A 27,676-nucleotide genomic window follows, 5' to 3' on the forward strand; every position below is an offset into this window, starting at 1 on the left:
TTTTCTATGTGGGTCAACCATAATCATTGGTTGGCTTGGCTATATTCTAGCTGCGAGGTATAGCACAGATCTTATGTGGTAAAGGGGCATTGGTGAACCCCAGTGCAGGAGTCAGGTCCAACACAGCACCAGGAGGAGCCTGGAAGGTGAAGTTTTGCAGCAATGTTGTAAAAAACAGGAACAGCTCCATCTTTGCCAAGTTTTCTCCGGCACAGCTTCTCTTACCTGGTGAAGGAAGGAAACATTAGTTCAGTGCTAACATTTGTGAATGCTGTTAAATAGACCTGTTCACACTGAAATATTTTGTTTCGGAATTTCGTTTTCGTCCGAAAAATACATTTATTTAGTTACTCCCGAAATTTGTTTTTATTAATTTAGTTTTTTGTTAAAAATTGCATTCGTCCAAAAATCCGAATTAATTAAGGTAGAATCTGTCATTGAAGGCTTATGGTGTCTGTCGAATGTTCTAAAAAGATTCGATGGCGCAGCTAAACTGTTTTGACGCCACAATCGTACATTTCCCGTCGAATGTTCCACCTACAAGCTAGCTATAGTAGAATTCTAATGTTGTACGATTGACTAGTAATATCTATATTTATTAATTGTTATTACTAGTCAACCAACATTAGAATTTTTCTATAGCCTATGGGCGGATGTATTTGACCGGAAATGTACGATTGCAGCGTCGTACAGTTTAGCTGCTTGTCGAATCTTCTTAGAACTTTCGACAGACACCAGAAGCCTTCAATGACAGATTCAACGTTTGTATGTTTTTCGCTGCTTTGTCGAATCTTCGTCATTCATGTTGAGTAGCAATCGTAAGTAAGTTGGCTGTACATTTTACTGCTCCTCCTCTTTGGTTACAATCAGCCAATAACATTCATCATCATTATTTTTATTTTACCCCCCCCCCCCCCCAATTCCAGCAGCGATCTTTTCTCTCTACAATGTTGAATCTTTTCTCTCTACAATGTTGAATCTTTTCTCTCTACAATGTTGAATCTTTTCTCTCTACAATGTTGAATCTTTTCTCTCTACAATGTTGAATCTTTTCTCTCTACAATGTTGAATCTTTTCTCTCTACAATGTTGAATCTTTTCTCTCTATAATTTTGAATCTTTTCTCTCTATAATGTCAAATCTTTTCTCTCTATGTAGAATAATCTTGAACTTATAGAGTTAAGGTTAGGCACATTCGACCGCAGGTTCAATAGACACAGATTGTTATTGTCAGCGTCATGTCGAATCTTTATATCTATATCGAACTGTTGTGACAATGAAAACGAAAATAAAGCATTTGTTTATGTTGAATCTTTCGATTTTCGGATTCTGCGCTTTCGTTATTGTTTGTTAAAATGATAACGAAAATAACTGAAATTCAGACGAAAATGCATTCGGACGAAAACGAATGCACATGTCTACTGTTAAGGTGAAAGCTGCTAGTGTGATACATCTGTGTGAAATGACATGAGTTTTACTGACCCCATGTTCTCAAAACTGAGACAACCCTGATCCATGCAATGAAGAGGATATCACTGATGGAAGCTCACTGATCTTCTCCCTGCTTCTGTCCTGAATACGCCTCTGGGCTCAGGAGAAAGGTGAACTCAGGGACCAGTGGTGATGGAGCTAAGGGAGGGGGAATGGGTTAACACGTGGCAGTACCTAGAAGTTATTTAGTTGACTTTACAGCTGACCAAATAACTTATAAAGCAGAGAAGACCGTCAAATCTTAGAACAAGTCCATGGCTGAGATTACATCTGTAAGGCCCCGTACACACGACCAGTTTCCTCGGCAGAATTCAGCTTCCGACCGAGTTTCTGGCTGAATTCTGCCGAGAAACCCGGCCGTGTGTACACTTTCGGCCGAGGAAGCCGACGAGGAGCTCGGCGAGGAAATAGAGAACATGTTCTCTATTTCCTCGTTGTTCTATGGGAGCTCTCGTCCCGCCGAGCTCCTCGGCGGCTTCAGGGCTGAACTGGCCGAGGAACTCGATGTGTTTGGCACGTCGAGTTCCTCGGCCGTGTGTACGAGGCCTAAGGCTGTTTACAACCTTTTACTGTCCTGCCATAAAAGTTAAAATGATGAATGTAAAAGGGTTAAAATCATAGGAATGTCTGAACCAGAGCACTTAAAGCAGTTGTATACCACTGGACGTTTTTTTTCCCCCCTGCAAGGTAAAGTTTTAATGTGCTACTTACCTTAAAATGTAGCTGTTCCAGCGTTGCAATGTCAGCGCTGCAGGGGCTCCCATCTTGGTAACGGGTGTGCACAGGAAATGCTTTTCACGTCACAGGGCTCTGAAGGAACGGCACGGGTGGCCCTTCCTTCAGAGCACATGTGCCAGTGATGTCACTGGCTGCATGTAATGTAAATATCTCCTGAACTTTGCATGTTTAGGAGATCTTTACACTGCCTATAGGTAAGCCTTATTATAGGCTTACCTATAGGTAAAAGTCAGTAAAGGAAGTTTACTTTCTCTTTAATAGCTAAGCACCACATAATGCATAAAGTGGTTGTAAACCTACTTAGTGATGATCAGGCAATCCCCTGTCTTCCATAATGCTAGGCGTCCTGTATGTGTGCTGTTCCATACCTTATTTGCTAGCACCGCTCGGCGCTCACGTAATTGTCTGGCTCTCCCCTCTCTGACAGCTAGAACGGGAGGACCTGAGATTACCCCGCTGATGTCAGTCAGGAGGAGAGAGGCCGCAGGTCATTTTTTTTTAATAAGGGACATATACAGGCCACTTAACATTATGAAAGACAGGGGCTTACCTGATAATCACCAAGGTTTTTCAGCAGCAGGAGGGGGGGCTGACACAGAGCTGACTAGCAGGGAGGGGGGAGAGGACAGAGGAGAGCTGCAGATGATGAAGGCATGTAAACTGGCCATGGTGTCAGGGCTCAGCAGCCATGATAAACTGTGGTCAGTTTACAGAGGAGGGCAGAACCAGGCAGGATCAGCCAGGTATTTCATGTGGCGTTACAAACACTTTAAGAAAGATGCTGATTTTTCAAAACCTGGATGGGAGATATGAAAGCTGTGGAACCACCCTGTTCTAGGTAGATCATGCCATTCTTTGGTGTCTGGATGTCTGTACAGAAGTAAATCCTTTGATATACAGTACAAGGTCTTCATGAATGTATCTTACTGTTTACTGACTTGACACAACATCATCAAACACCTTATGCCAAACAAAATTACCTAGTGAGAAAGGTATAAATGCCTCGTTCTTCTTTAAATTTCCTTCTGAATCGAGGAAATGTTCAGGATAAAACTCATCCGGTTTTTCAAAGTAAGCTTTATCTCTTAGGGCAGAGGTCAGCAATGGGAGGACAGTGGTTCCCTGTGGAAAAAAACACACAATAATATAATTTGTACGTGTTTGTGCATACATATACTTTAGTATGTAGTATAAGTGTGATGCAAAATTTCTCATGGAAAACCATTTTAGGGGTTTTTTATATTTTGGGTAGAGTACGGAATGGGTATATTTCTCACATTTGAGTCCTGTGTTCTTTTGGGAAGATTTTCTTCCCATTCTTGATGTATCTCCAGGGCAAGAAATGATTGACAAACTTCCCACAGGGCACAAAAAAATTAAACTGTCCTCTAAGACAGTTGTCACTGTAACAAGTGGCCTTATGTGGATAATTCCTCTCTAATCTTTTCCAGTACTCCTTTCCCCCCCAAACAGTCAACAAGTCAAATGTAGAGCATGAAACTCCACAGTGAACACAAACCACATCAAAATCTTTAATAAAGTTTTAAAAAACCTATCCAACAGGGGAAAGCTAGTGACTGTGGGGCAGATCCACAAAGATCTGCCCCGGAGCAGTGTATCTGAGATACGCTACGCCGGCGTAACTTACTTTTTTTGGTTTGAATCCTGGAAGATCTTGCGCCGTAAGTTATGGCGGCATAGTGTATCTCTCGCGGCGTAACTGCGCTGAATTAAAATCGGCGAGTAGGGGGGCGTGTTTCATTTAAATGAAGCGTGTCCCCGCGCTTAACGAACTGCGCATGCGTCGTCCCTAAATTTCCCGCCGTGCATTGCGCTAAATGACGTCGCAAGGATGTCATTGTTTTTTGACGTGGACATAAATTACGTCCAGCCCGATTCACGGACAACTTACGCAAACAAAAAATGTTTTTTTTAAATTATATGCGGGAACGACGGCCATACTTAACATTGAGTACGCCACCAAACAGCAGCTGTAACTATACGCCGAAAAAAGCCGACTAGAGACGACGTAAAAGAATGCGACGCCGCTCGTACGTTCGTGGATCGTCGTTAATAGCTAGTTTTCATACTCAACGCGGAAAACGAGGGGAACGCCACCCAGCGGACGCCGAAGAATTGCATCTTAGATCCGAAGGCGTACGCCTGTCGGATCTAACCCAGATGCCGTCGTATCTTGTTTTGAGGATTCAAAACAAAGATACGACGCGGGAAATTTGAAAGTACGCCGGCGTATCAGTAGATACGTCAGCGTACTCGCTTTGTGGATCTGCCCCTGTGTGTTTAAAGGTCTTAATTTTTAAGGGAATTTGAACCCTGACAAACTTCTTTTGTTTGGTCCCTTTTGGTTTGTTAAATACCATTTACAGCAGGGGTGCTCAAACTTTTGAAGAACGAGGGCCTCTTAACCACTTCATTCCCAGACCATATTGCTGGTCAAAGACCAGAGCACTTTTTTCGATTCGGCACTGCGTCGCTTTAACTGACAATTGTGCGACGTGGCTCCCAAACAAAATTGGCATACTTTTTTCCCCACAAATAGAGCTTTTTTTTTATGGTATTTGATCACCTCTGCGGATTTTAGTTTTTGCGCTATAAACAAAAATAGAGCGACAATTTTGAAAAAATTAATATTTTTTACTTTTTGCTATAATAAATATCCCCCAAAAATATATAAAACATATTTTTTCCTCAGTTTAGGCCGATACGTATTCTTCTACATATTTTTCGTAAAAAAAAAATCACAATAAGCGTTTATTGATTGGTTTGCGCAAAAGTTATAGCGTTTAAAAAATAGGGGGTAGTTTTATGGCATTTTTATTAATATTTTTTTTTTTACTAGTAATGGCGGTGATCAGCCATTTTTTTTGTTGGTACTGCGACATTTTGGCGGACACTTCGGACACTTTTGACACATTTTTGGGACCATTGTCATTTTTATAGCGATCAGTGCTATAAAAATGCATTGGATTACTATAAAAATGTCACAGGGAAGGGGTTAACACTAGGGGGCGAGGAAGGGGTTAAGTATGTTCCCTGGGTGTGTTCTAACTGTAGGGGGGGTGTGGACTCACTAGGGGAAATGACTGATCGCTGTTCATACATTGTATGAACAGACGGTCAGGCATTTCTCCACTGACAGGACCGGGAGCTGTGTGTTTACACACACAGCTCCCGGTCCTCGCTCTGTAACGAGCGATCGCGGGTGCCCGGCGGCGCTCCTATTGGCTGCTTTGGTCGGGCAAACCGGCCGTGTGTATGCTCCACTGCAGTGTTTTCCATAGGAAAACTGCCGAGCAAAAAAAACGCAGAGAATCGCGGTAGGAAAAAAGAGAACAAGTTCTTATTTTTTTGCTCGCAGTTTTCCTGTCGGGAAAACTGCTATGGAGCATACACACGGCCGGTTTTCCCGACCAAAAGCAAACATGGCAGTTTTCCTGCAGGGAAAACCGATCGTGTGTACGAGGCATGAGTCTCCTTTGATTCTGGTCAATCTATGGTTTAAGCTCTGCTTTATCCTACTAACTTGCTCAACTGTTATGTTGCTGTGTACTGGCTGTCTCTGTGGAGGGGTGCTAAAAGGAGCCCACAATCCCTGTTCCTGGACACCAGGTCGTATGTCTTTTCAGTACACACTGTATCCTACACTCACCTTTGGAATGTTGTACCCTCTAAATGTGACATCTTTAGCAGTTGCATGTGGGACATTCAGAGGTACAATATCAGCAAACCTCTGGATTTCATGAATGACGGCATCGGTATACGGCATCTGCTTCCTGTGCTCAGTTTGGGGTTCAGCCAATCCGATCACTCGGTCAATCTCATTTTGAACTTTTTCTGAAAAGGACGCCATGAGCAAAATCTACAATTAGGACTGAAATCAACTGCATACATTAAAGAAACATATATACTTTGGTAAAATAATATCACCATTTTACTGTATACTGTTACTGCTAACCATATTGTGCACCCAAAAAGCAAGTATACATGAAGCAGGAAACCAAGCAACTGGCCCGGATTCAGATAGAAATGTCTATCTATCGGCGGGCGTAACGTATCGCAGATACGGTACACCGCTGTAACTTAGGGCGCAAGTTCCGTATGCAGAAAGAACTTGTGCCCTTAGTTACGGCGGCGTAACGTATGTGTGTCAGCGTAAGCCCGCCTAATTCAAATGGCGATGAGGTGGGCGTGTTTTACTTAAATTCACTGTGACCCCACGTATTTGACGTATTTTACGAACGGCACATGCACCGTTCGTGAAAAAATGCCAGTGCGCATGCTCTAAATTACGCCGCAAGTCGTCATTGCTTTAGACATGAACGTAACTTACGTACAGCCGTATTCGCCAATGACTTACGCAAACTACGTAAAGTTTTCAAAACTCGACGGGGGAACGACGTCCATACTTAACATTGGCTACGCCTCATATAGCAGGGGTAACTTTAATGCCGAAAAAAGCCTAACGTAAACAACGTAAAAAAATGCGCCAGCCGGACGTACATTTCTGAATCGGCGTCTCTACCTAATTAGCATATTCATCGCGTAACTATACGGAAGCGCCACCTAGCGGCCAGCATAAATATGCAGCCTAAGATACGACGGTGTAAGACACTTACGCCGGTCGGATCTTAGGGGAATCTATGCGTAACTGATTCTCTGAATCAGTCGCATAGTTACGACCACGCACACTCAGAGATACGATGGCGTATCCGGAGATACGCCGTCGTATCTCCTTTCTGAATCTGGTCCACTGACTTTACTTGGCAAACAAATATGATATATATCATTTTCTTCCCCCAATAATGATTCAAGTAAACTATGCAGGGCAAAGCAAGAGAATCTCTCAAATCTTTTTGCCTGATATCTGTTTATTTGCTTTCCAAAGCACAATACCCAGTGCCAAATATACATTAATACATGTCCTCTTCCTAAGAGCAAGCAGCCAACAGTGGGTAACCAAGAAGGGTGGGTCCCAGTCATATGAATACTATGTCAGCTCTGACATTGTGATCACATGCAGAATAGAGGCTTCACACAAAATAAAAACCTACAGCCTGAAGAACACAACCACCTCTTGAAAAAAATTGATCTGTTGGAACCCCAGTGTCACCCCATACCCTAATAATGCCTAATAATATCATTGGAAGATATACCTCTTTTTACACTTCAGAAACACTCTTGGATCTCCTCTTTAAGGGGTCATTTGCTAAAGGTTTAATGCACTTGGGTGTGGAGTGAACACACTGATCACTGCATGGTGTGAAGAGCACTTTTGGGAAGACATCGGGTTATTGCCCTTGTTTGTTGCATGAAGGACAGTATTTATGAGAGTTTTGTGAGTAGAATAATTTTGTTTAGCAATGTTTCTATATGACAAGAGTGAGCACTATGATGTATCCTTCTCTCTGAGCTCTTGTTGTTTTGGGAAGATTGAATGCTGCAGATGATAAATAATGGATTCCCCCTCCTTTTCATTCTTTGAGGACAAATGCACTTATAGACCATTTCTAGGTCTATGGAGGTGAGTGACATAGGCACACAGATTTAGGAGTGCACTTTTGTGAACATTACCTCTTATGTGTTAGGATTCCTGTTATAGATAGAATTTTATACCTTTTTTGAATGGAATGTTTTGGTAATAATATATAATTATGACCCTTTTTTGCATCTTTAGTTTTTGGTTAGTTTAACCACTTCAATACTGGGCAGTTCCCCCCCCCCCCTTCCTGCCCAGGACAATTTTCAGCTATCAGCGCTGTGGCATTTTGAATGACAATTGCGTGGTCATACAACACTGTACCCAAACACAATTTTTATAATTTTCTTCCCACAAATGGAGCTTTCTTTTAATGGTGTTTGACTACCAGTGGGGTTTTTATTTTTTGCTAAACAAACTAAAAAATACCCACATTTTTGAAAAAATATAATTTTTTCTTAGTTTCTGTTATAAAATGTTGTTTTCTCCTTCACTGATGGGCATTGATGAGGCTGCACTGATAAGGTGACACTGATGGGCACTGATGAGTTGGCATTGATAAGGTGACACTGATGGGCACTGATGATTAGGAACTAATATGTAGAATTGATGGGCACTGATAGGCGGCACTGATATGCAGCATTGATGGGCACGGATAAGCAGCACTGATGGGCAGCACCGATGGGCACTAATAGGTGGCACTGATGGGCACTGATGCAGCACTGACAGGCACTAATAGATGGCACTAATGATGAGGTACTGATTGGCATCTGCCATGGGCACTGACGGGCCTTACTGAGAGGCACTGATTTGCACTTTAATGGGCACTGACTGGCAGCTGATGGGCACTTGTTGGCAGCTGTGGTGGCACCTCTGATGGGGGCTGAACTGATAATCAATGCACTGATTATCAGCTCAGCCCGCGATCGGCTCTCCCTGTCAGCGTGAACCGAGGAAAGCTGTTTACCGCCACTTCCTGGTATAACGCTGTGATAATCTTTGATTGGTCACAGCTGATCACATGTTAAAGAGCCTACATCAGAGGCTCTTTACCTAGATCGGAGTTGCGGTGTGTCAGAGTGACCACAACACCGATCGCCATGCTGTGTGCCCCCGGCGGCTTATCCTACTGGACATCCCAGTCAGGATAACAAAACCACCGCCCAGCCGTCATTCTGCTATAGGCCGAATGGGAAATGGTTAAAGGATAAGTTCACCTTTTGGAACATGTAACACGTTCCACCTGTATTTAGAGTGGAACATGTAACATGTTCCAGCAGCTTCAGACTCTCCTCTTCTCCTTGCCACAGGGTCAGGGAGCGTGGGATCCTCTCCCCTTGCCTGCTTGCCACTATTTCAAAAGTTTCCTCTGAGTGAATGAACTACATGTAAAGCAGCCATTGCGGCTGACAGCTTGTAGTTCTGAATGGAGGTTGATGATGAGTGGCTTAATACTTCATTCACAAGATACACTGATCACGAGTGCAATGCTTTCAAGGCTCCTTAGGGAAAAATAATAAATGCTCATTTTTTTTTCTGAAAAAAATGTGCATTTATTATTTTTTTCATAGAAGGGGAACTTATCTTTTAAGGTATAGGTATTAACTCTAACAAAATTATTAGCAATGCACTGTTATTTTTTTAAAATTTTTGAACTGTGGTGTACAAAGTGCCGCCGGCCACCCGCGATCGTTCCCCAGAGAGGAAGAGTGGTGATCTGCCTGTGTAAATAAGACAGATCATCATTCTTACAGAGAGAATATAGAGATCTTGTGTTCCTGCTAAGCAGGAACATGGATCTTTGTGTTCTCCTAGTCAGAGCCATCTCCACACAGTTATCACCCACTAGGACACACTCAACCCTTTGCTCACCCCTGTCAGTATCATTTATACAGTGGCAGTTTCATATTCTTACCACTGATCAGTGTATTAGTGTCACTGGTCTCCAAAAACGTGTCAAAAGTCTGTTAGGTGTTTGATTTGTCCACCGTAATGTCGCAGTCCCACTAAAAATCGCTGATTGCAGCCATTACTAGCAAAAAATAAAAATACACATTCCATAAAGAATATCCCATCATTTCTAGGGTCTGTAAATTTTGCGCAAACCAATCAATATACACTTACTGGGATTTTTTTACCAAAAGTTTGTAGCAGAATACATATTGCCCTAAATTGATGAATAAATTCGATTTTTTTCAATTTTTTTATTGGCTATGTAGTAAAGCAGAAATCTCTTTTTGTGGGGAAAAAATGACATCAAATGTATTTGGGTACAGCTTCACACAACCGCGCAATTGTCAGCTACAAGTATCAAGTGATATATTGCAAAAAATGGCCTGGTTATGAAGTGGGTAATACCTTCTGGGGCTGAATTGGTTAAAGAATATATTTGAATAAATGTTTTATAACCACAGTTCAGCTTTAAATAAATGTCAGAAAAGTGTTATATATTACTATCTCTATACTTGTTTCTGGTTACCAACTCAGGAAACCTTGAAGCCAAAACTCAAAGCCATTTTGGAAGGAATGGTTAGCAATGGCTGGCTCTATAATTTTTTTCAAAACAAGTTTCCTTTAAGCCACAGTATTGTGAAGTTATAAGTATGTAAATGGTGATGTAATCAGAGACAAATATATTATAAAATCCACAATGTACTTTGGCGCATGTTGAAATCTTTTATCTTACTTTGTATTTCTGGGTATTTGATCATTAGTAGAAGGCCCCATCGCAGAGTGGTGGATGTCGTCTCCATTCCAGCAGCAAAAAGGTTGTTCACCAGTATATTTAAGTTGTCATTGTGGAAGTATAAAGTAGATTCTGGCTTCCCCTGCACAATAGAAATGGAGGATAGAATATAAATGCAAAAGCAATATTCTATCTTAAAAAGTCAGTACTTCATCACTTCTCATTGTCATAGTCAAGGCTGTAGTTACCATAAAGAGCTCACTGCCCATTGCCTAGGGCAGAAGGGTTAGAAGGGACATCAAAAAGCCTCAAGATTTTCAAATTATAATGACTTTTATATTTTGTTTCCTTGCATGTCTAGACATTTGTTGTTAAAGGGGTTGTAAAGGTTCCTTTTTTTAAACAAACATATCATACTTACCTCAGCTGTGCAGTTGGTTTTGCACAAAGTGGCCCCAGTCCTCTTCTGGGGTCCCTCTGCGGTGCTCCTGGCTTCTCCTCTTCTCAAATGCCCCATCGGAGAATCGCTCTCCTTCAGGACACCGATGAGGGTGTGCTCCCGTGTCCTGCTGCTGAGTCAGGACTTGGCTCCGCCCCCGACACCCGCATCATTGAATCTGATTGATAGCAGCGTGAGCCAATGGCTGCACTGATATCAAGCTATCCAATCTGGACACAAGACACCAGCCAGAGCTGGTGTGCTTGTTCCTGTGTACGGGAATTACGGGGCTCAGGTAAGTATAATGAGGGCTCGGGGGGGCTGCTGCACTAAATATGGTTTACCATTAGCTTAATACTTTCCTTAAAAGGCTTAATAAATGGGCTTATTATTCTAGAGCTCTAAAAAATCGTTTAACTTTACTCATCATCCTCTGCACCCCCTTTTTCCTCCAGCTCTCTTGCTGAATTTAATTGGGTTATAAACCCTATGCGTTTTCACCCTAATACATTCTACGCATTAAGGGGAAAAACCTTCTAAAGAACCAATTTGATGCAATTAAAACCAAAAAATATGAGTGTATAAAATATTTGGAGGTACACAGAAAGGACCCTAGAGGTACATCCTTTTTAGCCATTGACAAATTAAAGTCCCACTTGAGAGGGGGCCCCAAAAGATGAGCTATATCCAAACTTGAAATTAGCTAGATATATCATGTCAAATGTCTTAAACCTTTGGGTCTAAATGTAGATATTGAAATTAATGCCTTTTATAGACAATTCTTAACTTGTGTAATAGCGTTAAACTACCAACTATTTTTTTCATTTATTTTTTTCACTTTATGGTTGTATAATGTATCAATTGATGTTATGTACCTTTTTGTCCACTTGAGGTCATATCTCAAAATGATGACCCCCTTCCTTTTTTCCTTTTTGTCTTTTTCATTAAAGCCCATCTGTATATTATATATTTACGTCTTTTTATATATTTATATTTTTTACGTATTTCACAGATTTTTTTTACTTTTTAGATGTTTGGTGCAGATTTTATGTCCAAAATTACATTAATACATTTTTGCATTGACTAACTTTTTTAATGTTGTATCTTAGGCTGACTGGCCTGATTGTCAATATGAGATATGATGTCTTGCCCAAGGTTACAGTCTGTATATATTGCCATAGAAGTAAGTGAGACCTGAATGCCCTAGCTTTTTCTTCTAATATGGCTGCTATATGAGAGTGAGGTTTAGTGGTTGCCAGCCCTTTGAGATCGAGTAATTGATTGCGAGTGCTTTTCTATATCTGCCCCTATCTTTCTTACTAATAACTTAAATTGAGGCTTGGTTCATTATCACTAATATGGCCGTCATATGAGAGTTAGGCTTGTTTGCTTTCCCGTGAGTATTTAAGGTGATGGCTCAGTGCATCGCCCGTGCCCCTGGAAGACGTTGCGTATGATAAAACCTGTTAGGCGGAGCTACGCACTGACGTCATCACGCTCCATGTGACTTGGGAAGTATAGGTGTTCGTTTGTATTTTTAATGCCGGCAAATTTTAAAGTTTTATACTACATTGGAATCTTTTTTGAACAAATACATGAACTGTGTTTAAACTATAACACACTATTGGAGGCTTTTTATTCTCCTATACGCTTCCCTCCTGTCTGGGAGATCATGTCTCTGAGTACAGTGGACAGAAAGCCCTTTCTGAAGTGAGGAGGATGCCTGGATGGAAGTGGGATTGGCATCCCGGACCCGGACTCAACTCAGACCCCGCAGAGGGCTATATCTGTAGGCACTGGTGACCTTACTTCTAACAGGAGGTCCTGTTTATCTGGCAAGAGTTTTTACTTCTTCCGGTGTATACCCCAAGGAACAGCTCATCCCAATTTCCCTTTGGTGGTGGTGGAAAATCTAGAACATCTCCCAATCTTCTTTGTAATATTTTTCACTTCTGGATTGGATTCACTGATTACCCTATGTGGACTTTGCACATATATGTTTGTGTATATTATGTGATTTTCATTTGGATTATTTCACGTGGACTTTCTATACACCTATCTATATTGTCATATATATTTATTATTTCAACTTGTTTTCATTTTAGGTTTATTCATTTGTGTACATTTCTATTTAATTTAATTTTTGGTTTATGAATCATATCACCATCCATTTAAGGTCTGTTCAGGCTTTAATCTTATTTAGTAGCGTGACTATTTCCCTTTATACAACTATTAATGACCCCCATTCATGAAAAGGACAAACAAATCCAATAATTAGATGGATATATTTGTTAATTAAATGACAATGAACAGTAAACGATTAAACACAATGCGTACCTCTTGTTGTTTTATCAGAAACGCATCAATAAGGTTCCTTTTGTCATTTACGTCTAGTGTTTTCTTCTGTTTGGTAAATACCTCCCTTATAAAAGCATTCATGTGTTCAAAGTTCTGAAAGACTTTCTGATGGCTGCCAGGGAGTAAATTGATCAGTCTTGGAAACATGTTGTAAAGCTTAAGGAGTAGAAAATAAAAAATATATAAAATTTTTGTTAAAATTGAATTTGTGTAATTGTATATTACTACATACTATAATGGATTGGTCAATTCTGGTCCTTTCTCGATAGGTAAACATTATTTCTTCTCAAGACCCATGGAAAAAAATTAATATTGGTTTGGCCAAATTTTGGAGCGTCCCTTCTTCAGCTGAGCTCACCCAACTAACAATTTGTTCTTTTTTTCTAACGTATAGGAGGCAATTTTTATGTCATAATAACCAATAATTATGTAGTTGGCTGAAATCCTCTTGTAACTCAAAAACCACACACCAAACTCTTGGCCAACATCTTTGAGTGTTGACTTCAAGATTGTAAAGTGTAACTAATACCGAAGACTAATGATGTACCTAATGGTGGACATATTCATGAGCACACACAAGAAGTTATTGCCAATAGCAGACAGTCAGGTTTCACCTTTCATGTTAATTAAAAAAAATTGATTTGTCAAGGTTTACAACAAGCTTGTTTGTTATCTTTTTCTTTTCTACAGTTTTTAACAAATCTGACTACGAGCTGAGGTAATTAACCACCCAGGAACCACTATTGGGAGGAAGTTAACTGATATTTATAAAGTACTCTAACCATTTAAGATTCTTTCTCACATAGTTGGATTGTAAATTTTATGAAAAAAAAGTTTTAGGCCCGGATTGAGAAAGGAGATACGACGGCTTATCTCCAGATATGCCGTCGTAACTCTGAGTGTACGGGTTCGTAACTATGCGACTGATTCATAGAATCAGTTACGCATAGATTTCCCTAAGATCCGACCGGCGTAAGTGTCTTACACCGTCGAATCTTAGGCTGCATATTTACGCTGGCCTCTAGGTGGCGCTTCCGTATAATATGCTAATTAGGTAGATACGTCGATTCAGAAACGTACGTCCGCCCGGCGCATTTTTTTACGTCGTTTGCGTTCGGCTTTTTCCAGCGTAAAGTTACCCCTGCTATATGAGGGGTATCCTATGTTAAAGCGGGAGTTCACCCAAAAATCAACTTTCTGCAGTTAGATCCAGCATACTGCTGACATCTGCAGTATGCTGGTCTTTTTTTTTTTGGTACTTATCGTTTTAGCAGTATTTCTTCTATGGCTCCGAGCAGGGATTACTTCCTGGTATAGGCATTCCCTAAGACAAGCAAGTTGATTGACAGCCTTCAATAGCACGTCACGGCTTCTGAAAATACACACGGCAATTTACGGCGCCTGCACAGTCAGCTCTACACGGCAGGCGCAGTAAACAGCCAAGTGTCACCTTGGCTATTTTCGGAAGCCGTGACGCGATATCGAAGGCCGTCAATCAACTTGCTTGCCTTAGGGAACGCCCATTCCCCGCAGGATTCCCCGCTCGGAGCCATAGAAGAAATACTGCTAAAACGATAAGTACCAAAAAAAATAAAAAAGACCAGCATACTGCAGATGTCAGCAGTATGCTGGATCTAACTGCAGAAAGTTGATTTTTGGGTTTACTCCCGCTTTAAGTATGGACGTTGTTCGAATTTTGAAAATTTTACGTCGTTTGCGTAAGTCATTCGCGAATAAGGCTGTACGTAAGTTACGTTCACGTCTAAAGCATTGACGATTTGCGGCGTAATTTCGAGCATGTGCACTGGGATTTTTTCACGAACGGCGCATGCGTGGGGTCACATGTAATTTAAATAAAACACGCCCACATCATCCACATTTGAATTAGGCGGGCTTACGCCGACACACATACGTTACGCCGCCGTAACATAGGGCGCAAGTTCTTTCTGAATACGGAACTTGCGCCCTAATTAACAGCGGCGTAACGTATCTGCGATACGTTACGCCCGCCGATAGATAGACAATTCTATCTGAATCTGGGCCACAATCTTTAATCCAGGAACATTTGAACTGAAGATATAAGGCTCTGCCCTTTCAGCTGAAGGTTGCACTTACTCTGGTCATAATGCTTCCAAAGCTCCTGACATTTTCATTAATTGTACTCATGATTTTTAGTATGGTTGGATCATCATATTCATATCTATTTCCCATTAATATAGACACAATTATGTTGGCTACAGCAGCGGTGATGATGTTCATATTTTCAAAGGGTTCCCCTTAAATAGAAAACAAAGACTTGAAATACCTAGATTCATGTCAAATCCAGACAATTATTTTTTAAACTGTTAGTGAAATAACGCTGTACGCTGTGCGCAAACCATATCTCCTGTGCTAATAAGCACACATTCAGTCTAATGGTATAATGCATCTTACCTATCACTCTATAGAATAGATAACACATATACATGAGTTGTAGGTGCTGCACACCCCAATTTTTTGTATTAAATGGAAAATCCCTCAAGGGTTTTTTTAGCAGTAAGATTTATATTTGAAAAGAGAAGCAATAAATTTACATAAATATTCATATTTTTTTATTTGTGTCATGGTACCAAAGAGTATTTCCATAAATACACAGGAGTCATAAAAAGCAGTTCTGGCCTTAACATAAGGGACATAACTCATCAAAGATGGGAAAAATACACATAACACCTGTTATATAAACTCTTTGTGCTTGTATAGAGTTTCACATGATATATTTGGGAGATCATGTGAAACTCTATACAAGCACAAAATTTATATAACATGAGTTAAGTGTATTTTCCCCATCTTTGATGAGTTATGTCGCTTATGTTAAGGCCAGAACTGCTTTTTATGACTCCTGTGTATTTATGGAAATACTTTTTGATACCATGACACAAATAAATAAATATGATTTTGTATGTAAATGTATTGCTTCTCTTTTCAAACATAAATTTTGACGCTAAATACATTTTCTTTAAAAAAAAAAACTATCACTCTATTTCCTGCATATCCCCAAGTAAACAGACATGACCACAGCTTACGTTCTCAGCATCATGCTCCTCTGGCCTCTACCCAGCACAGCACTTGGCTTTTATTCCAGTACAACAAAAGCAATGACAAACAGGAAGTGATGGCTTCAACAGCCAATCGCTTCCTCCATGGGAAATAACATTACAGGAAATTACCTCACAGGATATGAATGTCTACACAGGAAAATCCTACCAACACGATGAGTTTATACAAACAACCAATGAAAAATGGCTAGGGGAGTGTTATGATCGTGTCTGGGCAGGGACAACATGTATGTTTTCCTATCCCCTGTACCTGGAAGCCATGCTCTTAAACTAGACAAAGGAAGCCGCATGGCTAACAATTCAAAATCTCCCATTTTAACGTTGATATGAATCCTTATTCTGTGTTGTTCAGAGAACAACGCATACAGTACCCAGATTATACTACAATTTCTGTGGATGGGAGATTATCTGCAGGGGCATGCCATTGCAGCCCCAAAATTTGTTTGATTAGGCACACCGGGGTGACATGAGCGTACATCTGCCTATAACCGATAATATCCTTGCAGAGTGAACACATCCCCCCAGACGATCGTTTTGTGCATCGCACAGGGGCCCTTTCACTGGTGGACATATCCCCACTATGCAAACACCTCTCTCCATCCCCAAGAAGTTTTTCACTACCAGACAGGACTCAACCAGTGTCAGTCTGCCCCAGTCAGCTCTTTAGAGCAGGCTGTGGGAGTACTAACACTGGGAGACACTATGACAATACATATTAAATACATCTTCATAAAATTTCCACAACAAAACCAACAGTATTATCTTGGAGTAGTGGTCAAGAAAACCCAAACTGACTGACCTTCAGACTTGTAGGAGGAATTGCCTGACAAAACCATCTTATGTGGGTTCACTTATGCAGTGCTGTTAAACCCTCCCCTCTCCTGCAGCTGTCCACTGCTGTTCCCAGGCTCTCCAGTTCCAGTGGGAATTGGGGACTGCTGTAAGTGGGCAGGTCAGTTGCCAACAGAGGAGATGGAGGAATATTAATCCCCCATCTCCTCTGTGATGAATGAAGCCAGAAGCAGGGAGGATTTCATCACTTATGGTAACAGAAGTGTCTTTCCCTTGCCATACACCTACGGAAGCAGCTGATTAAACAGATCTCTATTTAATAAGCTGCCTTGGAGGAAAGAGCAGGGATCAGTGGTCTAATAGTCCCCTGATATCTCCACAATGAGTACCTGTCATTGACCAAAGTTATGACAAGGTGTCTTGTTCACCCCTTTTTATAGCAATAAAGTTAAATGAAAATAAATAAATAGAGGTAAAATAAAAATCTAAGTAAAACAAAATTGAAAGTGCCCCTGTGATGATTGTGCAAATGCAAATACACACATAGGTAAGCACACATATGTAAACAGTGATTGAACCACACATGTGAGGTATCACTGCGAATATCAGAGCTAGAGCAATATTTCTAGAGTTAGAGCTCATGTTTGACTTTAAACTGATAACCTATCAAGGCTTTTAAAGCATCACCTATGGACAATTTTAGGTGCTATAGATTGTCACCATTTCACTGGTGTGCAAAATGTTAAATCTTAACATGTTTGTTATCTATTTACTCAATGTAACATTATCTTTTATATTTTATAAAAAAATTGGGTATTATATTCTGTTTGTGTGCATGAAAGCATATTTTTTTCATAAAAAAATTGCATTTGATAAATGGCTGCAGAAATACTGTGAAACATAAAAAATAAATTGCAACGGCCACCATTTCATTCTCCAGGGCCTCTGATTTTAGAAAGTATAATATTTGAGAGTTCTAGGTAATTTTATAGCACAAAAATACCAATTTTATATATGTAAATTTTATGTATATAAAAATGTCGAAATTGTCCTTGGTAAACGTAACTTTAATGAACTGGAAGCGGGAACGATCTCCAAACAGGAAAAGAGACCACTAAAAAAATTTACTTAGGGTCCTTTTTTCTTTTTCCTTTATTAAACAAACTATGAACAATTCAATTAATATCTGTTTTTTTCTGCACTCTGTCTGTTGGAAACCCTTCTCCTAACTTCCTTTCATAGTGGCACAACAAGAAGTGAGGGGAAATCTCCCCACTAGGGAATAGACAGTAAAGTATGACATATTAGGAGTGGGACTTCACTTGGATTATAAGGAACCAGTAATTTAGTATAAACTCACCTTTGTAGGCTTTGAATTCTTGCAATAAACATTGTGCTTCCTCTTGGATTTTGTTTTCTATAGATTTCTTTCCCATTCCAAAGTCCCGTAAGGTTGAAATTGTAAACCTTCTCATTGCCTTCCAGTTCTCTCCATGAGCAAAGATTATACCTGAAAAGAATGTTCTTTTAATAATTTATCTAAGCTAATGAACTTTTAGTTCTCCTTACTAAAATAGACTTTATAAGTCACCAATTAATCTTAATTTCAACTCAACATAAATAAACTGTTTGATATGCGACTGTAAGCATATCTAAACCCAAGAGCAAACATGTAATACATTGCTGTCTACCAGCCCTTGGATGTGGTGGCTGCATCCATTTTCTTATTTTCAGGCTTTTTTTCCTTTATATTCTATTGGTGATCCAACCAATAATACACTTCCTATCCTGTGATGACAATGCTCACTCATTGTACTATATCTATGGAGGTAAGGCATCATCACCTACAAAAGAGTACTGGGCGGAACAATAACATTCTAGAGATGTCAGATCACACACAAGTACAAAGTTGGAAGCATTGGTGCATGAAGAGAACTATGATTTAATTGATACTGTTGAATCCTGGTGCCATTCTTCACATGATTGGGCTATTAAAAATCTTGGCTATGCTCTCTTTTGAAGAGGCAGGGGTAAAACAAAAAAGATGACGGTATCTGTTTAAGTGTGAGAAGTGATCTCACTGACTCCTCAAGAGGGTCTTTCTGATGGATTATGTGATGAGACTGAAGCAGTATGGGTGGAGCTGCATATGGGTATGAATACTTTAAAGGTAATTACTAGAATTTGATATTGGCCACCCAGTAATATTGAGGAGTTGGGGACTCAGCTCTATTCAACGATAGCAAGGACTGGGACGGTGATAACAATGGGGGATTTTAACTTCCCTGAAATTGACTAGAGTAATAGTACTGCTGGAACAGTAACAGGGAGGAAATCTATAAACATATTACAAGGCAGTTTTATGGTACAGTTTATAGAAGCCCCAACTAGGAATGGCGCTCTGTTGGACCTGGTAATCTCTAACTATGCAGAGCTATATGTTCATAAAAAAATATCTGGGTAGCAGTGACCATATCATGACTGCATTTAATGTTATCGGTTTCACAAAAAAGGATATTGGAGGACTGGAGAGTGCAGAAAAGGGCAACCAAACTGATAAGAGTCACAGAAGGAGCTTAGCTCTGAGAAAATTAGCTGAACTGAATTTATTCTCTACTAAGAACAGACAGTTAGGGGTATATGATGGCCATGTATAAACACACACTGTAAGTGATTCATATAGCGAACTTGATGTTGAGTTATTCACTTTCAGGTCATTACAGAGAACGAGAGAAACTATTTACATCTGGGGAAAAATATTTAAACTCCACATACGGAAAGGCTAAGGGCTGTGAATATGTAGTATAGACTCCCTCGAGAACTATTTTTGGCCAGCTTGTCAGACTATTTAAAAAATATGGCTGCATTACTAAATGTACAAAATATAACTGGATAATAAAATTGATTGATCCAGGGAATATCCTCCAGGGGGTTCAGGAAGGAATTGTTTTCCCCCGCTGGAGAAAACTAGTTAATGCTTAATTATGTGTTTTTTTTGCCTTTCTCTGGATCAACTGCGGAGGAGAGCAAAAAAAATTCAAGAAATTATTTAAGTATATAAGCAGTAAAAAAGGGAGGACAGACTATTTTGGCCCCATAAAGAATGAGGAAGGACATCTGGTTACAAAGGATAGGGAGATGGAAAAGGTATTGAATTTATTCTTCTCCTCAGTCTTCACAAGGAAATTGGGGGGCTTCAGTAACCAAAACTGCAGTGTTTGTTCTAATGACACATCACAGGAAGCACCTTCATGGCTAACAGAGGACAGAGTTAGAAATAGACTTGGGAAATTTAACATTAATAAATCACTGGGACCATATGGATTGCACCCGAGGGTACTTAGGGAACTCAGTCAAGTAATTGCCAGACCATTGGGCCAAATCTTCAAAGGAGATACGCAGGCGGAACTGCTGTTCAGCCTGCGTATCCCTGTGGCTATCTTTGGAAACGATCCTCAGAAGGATTTTTCCAAAGATAGGCATAAGATCCGACATCTGTAATAGACTTACACTGTCGGATCTTAGGATGCAGTACCGCATCCGCCGCTGGGGGCATTTCGAGTCGAAATGCCGCTTTGCGTATGCAAATGAGTACTTAGGCAGATCCACAAAGCTTTTTAGCTTTGTGTTTTCTGCGTAAGTTACGTTTTGCATGCGTAAAATTAGGGACGCTTTTACAAGGCCTAAACTGTTTAGACCTTGTAAAAAGAAACCTTTTTTTCGATCGCCGCGTTTTTTTTTAAATTTCGAATTTTTTTCCCGGCGCGTATTTTTTTTTTTACCCGACGCAACTTTATTGTCCCGTCGCGATCCACAAAGCCCGGCGTAAGGTACGTTCGCGCGATGCACGTCGGGAAAAATGACGTCACACGCATGTGCCGAACGTCCGGCGCGGGAGCGCGCCTCATTTAAATAGGAATCGCCCCCTCGATCAGACGACCGCCTTGCGACGGAGGCACTTAGGTTACACGGTGTGTAATTTCTAGGTAAGTGCTTTGTGGATCGGGCACTTAGGTAGAAATTTAACGCCTGTGTAACTTAACTGCTGAAAGTTAAGTTAGGCAGGTTTTTTGAGAATTTGGCCCATTGTTCCTAATTTTTACTGACAGTCTACTGACTGGCATGGTACCAGCTTGTTGGTCAAAGTCAATGTAGCACCAATATTTAAAAAAGAGCAAAAATACATCCCTGAGAATTACAGTTAGCCTAACATCAATAGTATGCAAGCTCTTGGAGGGGATAACAAGGCACTATATACAAGATTTTAGTAACGAAAACTGTTTAATTAGCAGTAATAAGCATGGATTTATGAAGAATAATTCTTGCCAAAACAATCTATTAGCCTTCTATGAGGCGGTGAGCTACCATCTAGATAAAGGAAGGCCTGTAGACGTGGTGTATCTGTACTTTGCAAAAGAATTTGAGACAGTTTCCTATACACATTTACTGTACAAAGTAAGGTCCATTGGCATGGACCATACAGTGAATATATGGATTGAAAACTGGCTACAAGGGCGAGTTCAGAGGGTAGTGATAAATGGGGAGTACTCGCAATGGTCAGGGGTGGAAAGTGGCATCCCCCAGGGTTCTGTGCTGGGACCAATCCTGTTTAATTTTTTCATAAACGACCTGGAGGAAGGGGTAAACAGTTCAATGTCTGTATTTGTGGAAAATACTAAGCTAAGCAGGGCAATAACTTCTCCGCAGGATGTGGAAACCTTGCAAGAAGATCTGAATAAATTAATGGGGTGGGCAACTACATGGCAAATGAGGTTTAATGTAGAAAAATGTAAAATAATGCATTTGGGTGGCAAAAATATGAATGCAATCTACTCACTAGGGGGAGAACCTCTGGAGGAATCTAGGATTAAAAGTAGATGAAAGGCTCAGCAATAGCATGAAATGCCAATGCATTAAAAAGGGCATTAACTCCAGGCATAAAACAATAATTCTCCCACTCTACAAGACTCTGGTCCAGCCGCACCTGGAGTATGCTGTCCAGTTCTGGGCACCAGTCCTCAGGAAGGATGTACTGGAAATTGAGCAAGTACAAAGAAGGGCAACAAAGCTAATAAAGGGTCTGGAGGATATTAGTTATGAAGAAAGATTGTGAGAACTGAAATTATTCTCTCTGGAGTAAAGACGCTTGAGAGGGGATATGATTTCAATTTACAAATACCACACTGGTGACTCCACTATAGGGATAAAACTTTTTTGCGTAAGGAAGGTTAACAAGACCTGTGGCCACTCATTAAAATTAGAAGAAAATAAATTTAACCTTAAACTACGTAGAGGGTTCTTTACTGTAAGAGCGACAAGGATGTGGAATTCACTTCCACAGGCGGTGGTCTAAGTGGGGAGCATCGATAGTTTAAAAAAAACTATTAGATAAGCACCTGAACGACCACAACATACAGGGATATACAATGTAATACTGACATATAATCACACACATAGGTTGGACTTGATGGACTTTTTTCAACCTCACCTACTATGTAACGATGTATCTAACTGTGGGTATAGCATTGAGTATCTGGAGGTATACTATTTATTTATTTTTTTGTTTGTTTTTTTATTCTAAATGTCGTTCTTGATCTTAAACATGTACAGTTCATCTGTCTATTTTAAGACTGTAAGTGATTTTTTTACATATTGTGATTTACCATTTCCATTTGATGTTCTAGCAGACAATGCGTTATCTGGTCTTTCATAAAATTCCTCTGCATGGTTGATAAGGGCATCTTTAATGACATCATAACCACATAAGACAACCATCTTCTCTGCAACCAGCTGGATGCTAAATACGGGGCCATACTCCTCAGAAAGCTATAAAAAGCAATGCAATAAGTAAATAAAGAATTATATATTTTGAAATGTTTAAAACAGTAAATTGGATGTATGCCTACATATTTTTGGCTTATCTGTACTCTAAACCATTGACTTTGTATAGACTATTGGCTACTAGGCCATATTAGAGTAACTGGCATCTAAGCTGCAATTTTTCGGCGGCTGCTAGGTGGCGTTTCCGTTGAAATCCGCGTCGAGTATGCAAATTAGCTAGTTACGGCGATCCACGAACGTACGTCCGCCCGGCGCATTTTTTTACGTTGTTTGCGTTCGGCTTTTTCCGGCGTATAATTAAAGCTGCTGTTATGAGGCGTACTCAATGTTAAGTATGACCGTCCTTCCCGCGTAGAAATTTGAAATTTTTACGTTGTTTGCGTAATTCGTTCGCGAATAGGGATTTGCGTAGAATGACGTCACCGTCGGAAGCATTGGCTTGTTCCGGGTTAATTTCGAGCATGCGCACTGGGTTACCCCCAGGGACGGCGAATGCGCAGTAAAAAAAAAACGTTGTTTACGTCAGGTCACAACGTATTTACATAAAACACGCCCCCATCACAGCTATTTTAATTCCACGCCATTACGCCGCCAAAGATACACTACGCCGCTGTAACTTATGGCGCGGATTCTTTATGGATTAAAAAAAAACCTGCCTGGCGTATTAATGCGCCGAGGTACGTGAATCTACCCCCTTGTTTTACATAAGCACATGTACAATTTATATTTACTTGTTTTGTCTAAAAAGTTCAATAATGTTACAAAGAGCTGCAGAACATGTGTGTTATTACCTTCATAAAAGCATAGTGAGGTTTTTGTATGTCAACCATATGCAAGCTCCCAATGAATGGTAGAGCCTTTGGCCCTGGAGGGTAGTTTTTGTATTTTTTATTTTTTTGGTCATTATAGGTTTTGACCAAATACAAGATGACTATGATGGACACAAGAATTGTCACAGGATCCATGGCAAATGTGTCTTCAAGTCTAGAGGGAAAGAGTGAAATAACATAGATAGTCAACATTAAACATTTCACATTGCAAGAAGCAAAAACAGCTTGCTTGTTCAAGTTTATTCTAACCAACATTTTTGTTTGGTTAGGTTAGAGTGGTGAAAACTTAGACAGTCTTTCATATTTTAAATGCTGTGTGAAAATAATATAGGTAAAAATATATAGCCATGCACCCTGGATAAATATTAACAACAATAATAATGATAATAAAAATATAATAATAAATAGGAATGAGCCGGTTCGCAGCAGAACATGTGAACAGGCAAAACATTTGTTCGAACACGCAAACACTGTTAAAGTCTATGGGACACGAACATGAAAAAAGTGCTAATTTTAAAGGTTAATATGCAAGTTATCGTCAGAAAACGTTTTTGGGGATCCGGGTCTTGCCCCAGGGGACATGTATCAATGCAAAAAAAAGTTTTAAAAACGTCAGTTTTTTCGGGAGCAGTGATTTTAATAATGCTTAAAGTGAAACAATAAAAGTGAAATATTTCTTTAAATTTCATACCTGGGGGTGTTTATAGTAATGCCTGTAAAGTACAGTAGGTGAACCCGATTTTGTGTCAATCTCGCTCTCTTTCTCGGCGAGATTGAGCACCTACGAGCCCCATCGCGGGAGCCAGCGCCGAGCTGGCTTGCCGCGATGGAGACAGAGACGTCATAGAAGCGACGGGAGATCCGACTTGGATTCCCGCCAATTCTACACGTGTGCGGCGTTTGTTATGAATCCTGAGGGGGAAGTCCCCGCCGGATTTTAAATAAAAATCCGGCATGGGTTCCCCCCTCAGGAGCATACCGGGCCCTTAGGTCTGTTATGGGTTGTAAGGAGAGCCCCCCTACGCCGAAAAAAAACGGCGTAGGGGGTCCCCCTACAATCCATACCAGACCCGTATCCAAAGCACGCTACCCGGCCAGCCAGGAAGGGAGTGGGGACGAGCGAGCGCCCCCCCCCCTCCTGAGCCGTACCAGGCTGCATGCCCTCAACATGGGGGGGTTGGGTGCTCTGGGGCAGGGGGGCGCACTGCGGCCCCCTCACCTCAGAGCACCCTGTCCCCATGTTGATGAGGACAGGGCCCCTTCCCGACAACCCTGGCCGTTGGTTGTCGGGGTATGCGGGCGGGAGGCTTATCGGAATCTGGGAGCCCCCTTTAATAAGGGGGCCCCCAGATACCGGCCCCCCACCCTAAGTGAATGAGTATGGGGTACATCGTACCCCTACCCATTCACCTGCAAGAAAAGTGGTAAAAACACAAATAAACCACACAGGGTATTAAAATATTTTATTAGTCTGCTCCGGAGGCCCCCCCTGTCTTCTTTATTAGCTCTTTTACCAGGGGGAGCTTCTTCTTTGACGTCTTCGGGTTGGTGGGGGCCGCCGTCTGGTTCTCTTCCACCGCCGGGGGGGGGGGGTCGCTTTTAAAAAAGCCCCCACCCCCCGGCGGGTTTCCTCCGGTATCTTCGGCGGGGGGGCTTCTTCTTCCGCTATCCCGACGGGTCTTCTCCGCTATCCGGGGGGTCTCCTTCTATGTTCGCCGCTCTCCGCTGTTGACTCGGCGCACCCCGGTTCTTCGTCTCGCTGTCCGGTCTCTTCTTCCGTGCTGTACGTCTTCTTCGCCTTCCGTGCTGTGAGTTCTTCTTCCGCGCTGTGACGTCATGTTCTTCACTTCTCTTCTTCTCCCGATGTTGACACGTCGCCTTTCCTCGCTGCAATGACGGGTGCGCGGCTTGCATCGGACCTATATAGACCTCACAATCCAATCATGCTCTGGTACCTACCCATGTGATACCTACCCACGTGGGTAGGTATCACATGGGTAGGTACAGAGCATGATGGGACTGTGAGGCCTATATAGGTCCGATGCAAGGCGTGCATCCGTCATTTCAGCGAGAAGGACCGGCGTGTCAACATCGGGAGAAGAAGAGAAGTGAAGAACATGACGTCACAGCGCGGAAGAAGAACTCACAGCACGGAAGGCGAAGAAGACGTACAGCACGGAAGAAGAGACCGGACAGCGAGACGAAGAACCGGGGTGCGCCGAGTCAACAGCGGAGAGCGGCGAACATAGAAGGAGACCCCCCGGATAGCGGAGAAGACCCGTCGGGATAGCGGAAGAAGAAGCCCCCCCGCCGAAGATGCCGGAGGAAACCCGCCGGGGGGTGGGGGCTTTTTTAAAAGCGACCCCCCCCCCCGGCGGTGGAAGAGAACCAGACGGCGGCCCCCACCAACCCGAAGACGTCAAAGAAGAAGCTCCCCCTGGTAAAAGAGCTAATAAAGAAGACAGGGGGGGCCTCCGGAGCAGACTAATAAAATATTTTAATACCCTGTGTGGTTTATTTGTGTTTTTACCACTTTTCTTGCAGGTGAATGGGTAGGGGTACGATGTACCCCATACTCATTCACTTAGGGTGGGGGGCCGGTATCTGGGGGCCCCCTTATTAAAGGGGGCTCCCAGATTCCGATAAGCCTCCCGCCCGCATACCCCGACAACCAACGGCCAGGGTTGTCGGGAAGGGGCCCTGTCCTCATCAACATGGGGACAGGGTGCTCTGAGGTGGGGGGGCCGCAGTGCGCCCCCCTGCCCCAGAGCACCCAACCCCCCCATGTTGAGGGCATGCAGCCTGGTACGGCTCAGGAGGGGGGGGGGCGCTCGGTCGTCCCCACTCCCTTCCTGGCTGGCCGGGTAGCGTGCTTTGGATACGGGTCTGGTATGGATTGTAGGGGGACCCCCTACGCCGTTTTTTTTCGGCGTAGGGGGGCTCTCCTTACAACCCATAACAGACCTAAGGGCCCGGTATGCTCCTGAGGGGGGAACCCATGCCGGATTTTTATTTAAAATCCGGCGGGGACTTCCCCCTCAGGATTCATAGCAAACGCCGCACACGTGTAGAATTGGCGGGAATCCAAGTCGGATCTCCCGTCGCTTCTATGACGCGCTTGCTGGGATGTGCTGTCACTATTCCAGTGAGTGCAAGGTGTCGGCGAGATCTCGGCACCATGTCGCCGAGAATCAGCGCGATGCTGTCGTGCTAAAAACACAATATCACAAACACCTACTGTAGCACATGTGTCCTGTGTTTATAACAGTCTCTGCACAAAATTAAATTTCTAAAGAAAAAAAAAGTAATTTAAAACTACTTGCGGCTATAATGAATTGCCGGGTCCCAGCAATACAGATCAAAGTCATTGGAAGTCATTGAAAAATAATTAAAAAAAAAGCTTTGGGGCCCCCCTAAATTCCATTACCAGGCCCTTCGAGTCTGGTATGGATATTAAGGGGAACACATCATTTCCCAGGAGTCTATGGGCATTGCTGTGCTCAAAAAGCCTTCAACTCTACAGGCTGTGACTCAATTTATTTTTCTCCCATCTCCTCCTCCCATAGCTACATTAGGAATCTACAGTACTAAATAACATTGTAAGATTGAAGAAAAAAACTTCAGCAAATAATACTTTACCCAAATATCCGTAGACATATGAACTCTCTGTATCTGAGTTACAGATGACAGCTATTTTCTAAGTGAAGATAGTGACAGTACATATGCATTTGACAGTATTACATGTCTATGTACAAGCTGAATAGAAAATACACACATATATAAATAAAAAGGAACAAATCTACAGATCCTAACCTTCTCTGCCGGTCTTCTGGAAAGAGGTTGGTCTCTTCTTTGATGTTCCTCTCTGTTATCCTGCTTCGTGTGTGGAGCTTTATATAATCAGAGTCTG

General features: G+C 41.7%; 1 protein-coding gene across 1 annotated transcript; it reads right to left on the bottom strand.

The window, feature by feature from the left end:
• On the bottom strand, positions 1 to 27,676 carry LOC120936148 (cytochrome P450 2K6-like). Its single transcript, XM_040348286.1, has 10 exons — positions 27,580 to 27,676; positions 23,728 to 23,920; positions 22,759 to 22,921; positions 18,456 to 18,605; positions 15,324 to 15,484; positions 13,188 to 13,364; positions 10,412 to 10,553; positions 5,899 to 6,083; positions 3,209 to 3,350; positions 1 to 225 (listed from the first exon to the last, which is right to left on the bottom strand). Exons 2-10 carry the CDS (start codon positions 23,899 to 23,901, stop codon positions 47 to 49), a joined length of 1,473 nt encoding a protein of 490 aa, XP_040204220.1. The 5' UTR covers positions 23,902 to 23,920; positions 27,580 to 27,676; the 3' UTR covers positions 1 to 46.

This window comes from Rana temporaria, chromosome 4 (assembly GCF_905171775.1).
Source record: "Rana temporaria chromosome 4, aRanTem1.1, whole genome shotgun sequence".
Lineage (NCBI taxonomy): Eukaryota > Metazoa > Chordata > Amphibia > Anura > Ranidae > Rana > Rana temporaria.

Coding starts and splice junctions, on each gene's coding strand:
- LOC120936148 (XM_040348286.1), bottom strand. CDS start 23,901: ATGGATCCTGTGACAATTCTTGTGTCCATCATAGTCATCTTGTATTTG. Junction 15,485..18,455: donor AGAATTCAAAGCCTACAAAG/GTGAGTTTATAC, acceptor TTTCTATTTAAG/GGGAACCCTTTGAAAATATG. Junction 6,084..10,411: donor CAAATACCCAGAAATACAAA/GTAAGATAAAAG, acceptor CGTCCTTTTCAG/AAAAAGTTCAAAATGAGATT.